This window comes from Pygoscelis adeliae, unplaced genomic scaffold, assembly GCF_000699105.1.
Source record: "Pygoscelis adeliae isolate BGI_AS28 unplaced genomic scaffold, ASM69910v1 Scaffold402, whole genome shotgun sequence".
Classification (NCBI taxonomy): Eukaryota; Metazoa; Chordata; class Aves; order Sphenisciformes; family Spheniscidae; genus Pygoscelis; species Pygoscelis adeliae.
This window is the reverse complement of record NW_008824411.1, coordinates 4555402-4562231: the sequence shown is the minus strand read 5'-3', so window position 1 is coordinate 4562231 and position 6830 is coordinate 4555402. Positions and strand designations below refer to the sequence as shown.

General features: G+C 40.6%; 1 protein-coding gene across 1 annotated transcript in view; it reads left to right on the top strand.

Annotated features, from left to right (window-relative positions):
* Positions 1-6830, top strand: part of MTA1 (metastasis associated 1) — a 68854-nt gene that overhangs the window by 22459 nt on the left and 39565 nt on the right. The window contains exons 8-10 of the mRNA XM_009320691.1: positions 1338-1437; positions 2864-3052; positions 4171-4234. Coding sequence (XP_009318966.1) covers positions 1338-1437; positions 2864-3052; positions 4171-4234 — 353 coding nt within the window. The remainder of the gene's footprint in view (positions 1-1337; positions 1438-2863; positions 3053-4170; positions 4235-6830) is intronic.

Below are 6830 nucleotides of genomic sequence, written 5' to 3'. Positions count from 1 at the left end.
GCGACACGGTAGAAGTGCCCCGGCGGATGGGGGTTTGCACGTGGGTTGGTTTAGAGTGACCATAGAGCTGCTTTGTGATGGGGGTTTCCACCTTGTGTAGGCTTTTGGTAGCAAAGCTGGTTTTTAGTAATGCTTTCTGGCTGTTCACTGCTGCCCACTGAGTTTGTTGATACAGCCGCTTGAGCGTGCGTGCTGTAATGAGAATCACTGAAAAGATCAGTATAAAAATGGCTTCAGCCTGGAATTGGCAAAGTGATCCAGTTTATAATTAGATGCCATGCACAGAAAAAAAAAGTATCAGTTCAGCTAAAGCTGGGGACGGGGGAGTTGTGAAGCAGGGATGGGGACAGTGACTGGGAGGCTGGGGAGAGGGTGAAGTGTGAATTGCCACAGAAACTTGGATGGGGGAGGCTGTTTTGGATTTTGGCCAAAACTAGATATTTGATGACCACTACTGCTTAAGCATTTACCTTTCCTACTCCTGCACTGCTTGGCACTAGTTTGTTCCTCTGTGTGCTCAACTAGTTTGGGGAAGTGATCTGAGTGGAGAAAAAACAAAAAACAAAAAACTCGCCTTTTTTGTTGTAGTCACTCAGAGGAGTTCAGTTCCAGTTCACTGTGCAGGAGCACAAGCGTTTCACCCATGTGGTGTAGCAAGCAGGAAGGAGAGTAGGAATAACTAGAACCGATGGTCCTGTTTAAATGTTTCTCCAGCTAATTTCTTTAGGGATAAAATGAGGAGCATGGGGCTTGTGGTCTCACAAGCAGGCATGGCTGGCATTGGGAAATATTTGACAATTGCTGTATTCTTATGCAGGCTATGTTATATATATATGTTATACTATATTATGTTGTAAAATAAAGATTGTTTTGAATTTTCCTGAAACTTTTAGAAAAAATGCTTGCATTACTGCATTTTTTTCTGTCTGGTCTTGTCCAAAGGTACAGAGACAGATGACAATGCGGTGCTGCTCTTGCCATAGTGGAAGAGATTTTTGCCATTCATAAAGCTCACTTATGCTCAGTTTCTGTTAAAACTTAATTCTGTTGAGAGATAGGGGATAAGAGAATAGTTCAGAACTCCCTGTTTGTGATCCTTGAGTCTCTCACTGTTTCCCCTCCTACGCCTAAGCCTCTTTGGTCATATGAACTAGAGTAAAGCGTTCATAATAACAAACCACATCTGAAGAGGCTGGTCTCTGGCTCAGAACTGGTGCCAAACCATGTAATGTTGTTACTGAGAAATGGAGTCTGCTGATCTCAAAAAGTGTTGGTTGGGTGTTTATATTTATGCTTGTTTTGCATGCAGAGTTAATGCTCTGTTTAATTTCTTTCAGGTCTGTTGGTACGTTTGCCCGAGCACTAGATTGCAGTAGTTCTGTCAGACAGCCAAGTTTGCACATGAGTGCTGCAGCAGCCTCTAGGGACATCACGCTGGTAAGATTTTTAAGAGGACCTTAAGTTTTTGAGAGATGCAAAATATTCACCTCAGCAATAACAGTTGGCAAAGAGAGAGCGGCAGATGGACTGTAATTGTGGCCTGCTGTGAAGCAGGTCCTGTCTTTGTAAAGGAACCCTTTATTTACATATGAAGTAACTTTTTCTGGCCTTGTGCCTCCTGTGATCCATCATGGATAATTCTATGAGATAATTTTTTTTTGTTTTGTTTTATTAAAATGTTTTGTTGACATGCTTCACAGCCCATCTCTTGCAGGGGCTTAGTAGCTGTCTTGAAAAGAATGCAAATTATTATCTGCTGGTCTGCAGTGTTATAATGCCAGAACCCCCCAACACCAGACTGTCACTGGCATCCTTGGGCAGGATTGTGTGGGGGAAAAGCTTGTGGTCAGATAAGAAATTGCAGTTGATCATGTTCTTCTCTTTGACGAGCTCCATTTTAGAGTACCTTAGGAGTGGTGACATTGTTAATATTTTATAATCATAAATGATTCTGAGTAGATAGAGGAAAGGGAAAACATGAACTTCTATGCTAGAGAAAGTTTAATGAAAATCTGAATAAAATTTATGAAGTCTCCAGACAACTGTTATCAAAGCCTCGCCTCCTAACTGGAATAATGTGAAATCATATATAGAACAAATTCTAGGATAAAACACTGTAGATTAATTATGCACGTGCCCAAAACTGGTATGATGAAAAGCAAATAACATTCTGATTAAAACTACAGAAACCAGGAAATAAAGCCAAGCTTTCATTTACTAATACCAATTCCTCCCTCACAACGTGTTCTCAGCCCTTGTAAATCACAAGTTGCAGACAGTGATAGCTTAGCTTTCTGAGGAGTAATTGCTCTTGGGAGTAATTCTTCTTTCCTACTCAGCTATGATATGTGACTTGACTTCAGTCTTTTTGGGATTTGTGGCCTTTGGAGGAAGTGTATGTGTGTGTTGCTCTTAAATATTTTTCTTACATGCAATTTTTGTGGATTATTTGACAAAGAAAGTGCATGGCTAAGTTTATTAGAAAATATGCCCTCGGACATCTACCTTCATGCCCCATTTGTGCATGGTACCTAACAGGGCTGCTCAGTCCTGGGGTGAGTGGGTTTCTATCCCGCGCATTTTCTTAACAGTAGTGCTACAGTGGTGGTGCTGGTGAGTAGTTAAGTGGGAATTACTGATATGCAAGGGCTCGTGTTCCACAAACCCCACTACTGTTAGTGAACGTTAGACTTGTACGCTGACAATTACAGTGAGTCTGAGGTTGGAACAAGTTTTTACTGACTTTGTGTTAGGTATAGAATACCGCACCCTCAGATTTTTGTTACTGCTGTTTCACTGTGAAGCATTTTTTGCCTCTAGATGCTTGTCCTTACATTTCTCTTTCTCTTTTACAACCATGTAGTTCCATGCTATGGATACTTTGCACAAAAATGTCTATGACATTTCCAAGGCAATCTCTGCGCTTGTGCCACAAGGTGGGCCAGTCCTGTGCAGAGATGAGATGGAGGAGTGGTCTGCTTCAGAGGCAAACCTCTTTGAGGAAGCACTAGAAAAATATGGAAAAGACTTCACTGACATTCAGCAAGATTTTGTAAGTATATAAAATGAGGGCCCACATGGTGACCAGTTCTGATCAGTGACAGAACTGGTTTACAGTTTGTCTAAACTATGTTTTTTTCTTCGTGTTGAAGAAGAGGGCTTTGAACTAGAGCATGTGTCTTGCTGTAAATTGGGAAAGGCAGACCTCATACTGATGACAGCCTGTTGTACAGTCAGAATTTCAAATCACAGATGATAGCTTTTCCTTTAGAGACGTTAATTTAAAATCATCTGCTCCACTACAGCTGAAGGAGGATTTAGGAAAGTGTTGTGACAGCCTAGCTGCTGTAGATTAATTTGTGTTTGGAGGAGAATAAGTACTGGGCTTTCTGAAATGCAAAAATTTAGTCACTTTTGTAATGCAATTTCAGAAGGGGCCTTTTGAAAGTTTTAAAAAGGAATCTTGGGCATCCAAGGGAAGTGTCCTGTAGTTTGGCCAAAGCTCCACCCTAGGTGCTCAGCCTGCAGATTGAATGGAGCACTGTAAAGAGAACCAAGTTTCACTGTATCGCTGTTCGAGTCCTCTGGAACAAAACACGTAGTTTCAGTGTTGCTTGTCCCGTGCTCTAATCTTTTAGACACAGGGACTTGGAAACAGCGCAACACTCTCTGTGGTCCTGCTGATATCCTCGTGCTTCTCATGCAGAGAATAGAGCTGGCAGGGCACAATTCTGTTAGTAGGTTTGGTTTTTTTTTTAATGGGCCAGCTCCATAGAAGCCAAGCAAATCAGAACTGTGATACTGTAGTTGTGGCTCTTGCTCGAGTCTTTGCTGCTCAAGCAGAGAGAGTCTGAGCCAGTGGGTTCCCTTCCACATTGTGCTTCTCTTGAATTGTTTACTGTGGAGCCAATGCGGCATGAAGATTTACCTGTAACCTGCTCTACTTCTACACCAAAAGCACTACTTCTTGAAAGGGCATTTAATTTAACATGGGTCCCATGTGCATCTAATGCCTTTAGGAGATTCAGACACTGACTGTCTTTTTTTGTTAGGAGGGTTAGTAGTTGCAAGACTCTGCTATAAACTGTCTGTCAAAGGAATCCTGTGAATTTCACTAAGGCTATGTGCCAGCTCCCTGCAATGACTGCTGCTTTTCCTTTATGTCCCTAGCTCCCATGGAAGTCCTTAACAAGCATAATAGAATATTACTATATGTGGAAAACTACAGACAGATGTCAGAATCACTTGTTTCATTCTAACAGAAGATGTTTTTCTTGCCTTTGAAACCAAGCATTGTTGCTTTATTCTCCCTCTTGGGGGTTCAGCCTTTGCAATAGGTGGCTTCTGTAATGATCTGAAGCACTGAACAATCTCTCATCACTGAATTCACCAGCCATTCCGTAGATACAAACATGCAGCACTGGCATTTGTGCTTTCTTTTCATGTTTGCTGCTACTTTATTTGTTTGGAGCTTTCAAATGTCTGTTTTGGAATTCAGCAGTTTGAGGAAAGGAATATGGTTAATTTCTGCCTGTAGAATTCAAGGTCAGCATTAACTTCAGTTTCAACTTTTTATGGGATGGTGGGCAGTTGCTGTGCAACAGGCACCCATGCTAATTTTCCACCTCTGCCTGCCCATGACTTTGACTGCAGATGCACGGAGGCTCCCCCATGTAAGCACTGCGAGTCAAGTGTTTGTCTGGGAAGTGTTGATGGCTCAAATTCCCAGACTCGTTATACTTGAGAATCAACTTTGACTAGTGTTTACAATCATTTTTATCTCTACTTGTTTAAATACGAAGGCTGCTTGGTCCCTTAAATAAAGAAAGCACAGGGCAAGCAGCATGTAAAATGTTGCAGAGTATCAGTTGCTGAAAACTATTTGTAATATTTAATGGGAAAATTAATTAAAACAAGGGAGAAGTATATAATGGATTTTTCATAATTATCAGTATTATGTTTAAGCATCTATTTGAAGTATTAGAAAAAGTGGGGTTATAAAAATGTCCTGCCTTAACTTGCTTCATTGGAAATTCAGCCTGGGATAAAGACTAGATGCCTGAGGCATTGACCAATATTTGGCATGTGCTATATTTGGGCACCTTGGTCTGTAATGTGATTTTAACTATTTTCTTTCTGATTGGAACACTATTTAAATTACAGAGGGATCCTCAGGACAAATGAGAACTCTTTTGCATCAATTCTGTATTCCTTTTTAAAAGAAAAAATATTAACTGCATCCTCATTTCAATATTTCTCCAAGTTCATTCTTTGATTGAAACTTTTCCTTCTAGTAGGGAAATGCGTGGTAGGAAAGTGGGGTGGTGATGGAAGCTGGCATGGTGGGGAAGAAAGGTGCTGGAGAAATGAGGTCATGGCCTTTCCTTCGCCATTGAACTGTGTGTATCGTTGATATAGTGAGTGCTGCTATGCTGTCTGACTACAGCTGTTTAGGAGACAATGGCTGAGTGTACTCGGCCTGTACTACACTCAATATTTGCACTGAGAGGAATCCATTTATCTTCTTCCCTGCGTCTTTTATCTCACCTCACTTCTTTAAGTGATAAAAATCCATCTAGCAACATGGTAGGTATCAGAAAAAGTGAGACAAGTTATTTTATCAGTCAGTGAAAACTAGAATCTTAGGCTGTTGCATGAAAATGTTACCCCTGCGCAGTCAGAACAGCAAACAATAGTAGGAATTCTTGGGAAAGACTAAACCAAAAAGCATCTCTATACTGTTCAGAAAGTCCACAATATGTTTGCAACGGTGAAGTTCTGTTTCTGCCCATCTTGAGGTATGTACCAGTGGTGGTGGTGGGAATAAGGGATAGGGAGCAGTTTCTTTCGTGTTCACTTTTGGATACCATAGGAGAGAGATCGGAATAGTGTCCCGGGTGTTTTCTTCCAGGCCTATGTACTGGGAAGGCAAAACAACTGGAGAAACTGTGCCTTGATTAGGAAGTGGTTAAATTCTTTTGCTTTTTCCACTTTCTTGAACTTTCTTATTACGTGGACAAAATTGCAGAGAGGATAGTTGCGTGAAAGACACTGATTATTTGTTCTTGCAGCAATTAAAAAACCCCCAAACCCTACAGTTTCTCGTACTGTTTTCCTGTATTCCTATGCAGTGGGTTTTCTATCATGGTTTTACTCTACCTTACATATGCTGCCCAGCAGTGTACCAGGGATTTGGGGAAAACTTCGAATTAGAGGCTCTGCACTTAGGAGACAGTATGAGTATAAGCCAAACAGGTAGAAACTGCAGTACAGAGATATCGCATCAAGTAAGCCTGAACTGAGCTGAAGACCTCATCTCAAATTCCCAGCTTGTACAAGCAAATAATACTATTAAACATTTATAAAAAGCCTGGGAGAGCTATCTATATATAACCACAAAGAAAGCATAGGAAGTTGTAGTTGAAATAATGGTGTATTACATTTATATTTTACTTGATGTGTGCAAAGTCTTTGGCAAAGCACATCCCTCACCACTTCTTCCATCTGTTTCTTCACAGTGTTTTGTCTGTGTAGATTCTTCCGTTAGTCTAATGCCACAAAATCGTTCTGGGGCTAACAGCATTTTTGTAATGAGATATTGAAAATGTGCTAAGTAAGGATATGAAAAGTGTGTATCCTGAGTTGTTTCACTTTCACTTGCCTTCCTTCTAAGAGGATGATTAAATTATATTCCAAGGCTGTATGTTATTGTCTTTTAAAAAAATACTGATAACTTTCTCATTCTTGTAGAATCTTTGGCTGAATGAACATAAAAACGTCCATTTAAACTGTCTGTTTCTGTGAGTTGCACAACATAGTAATGAAGTTTT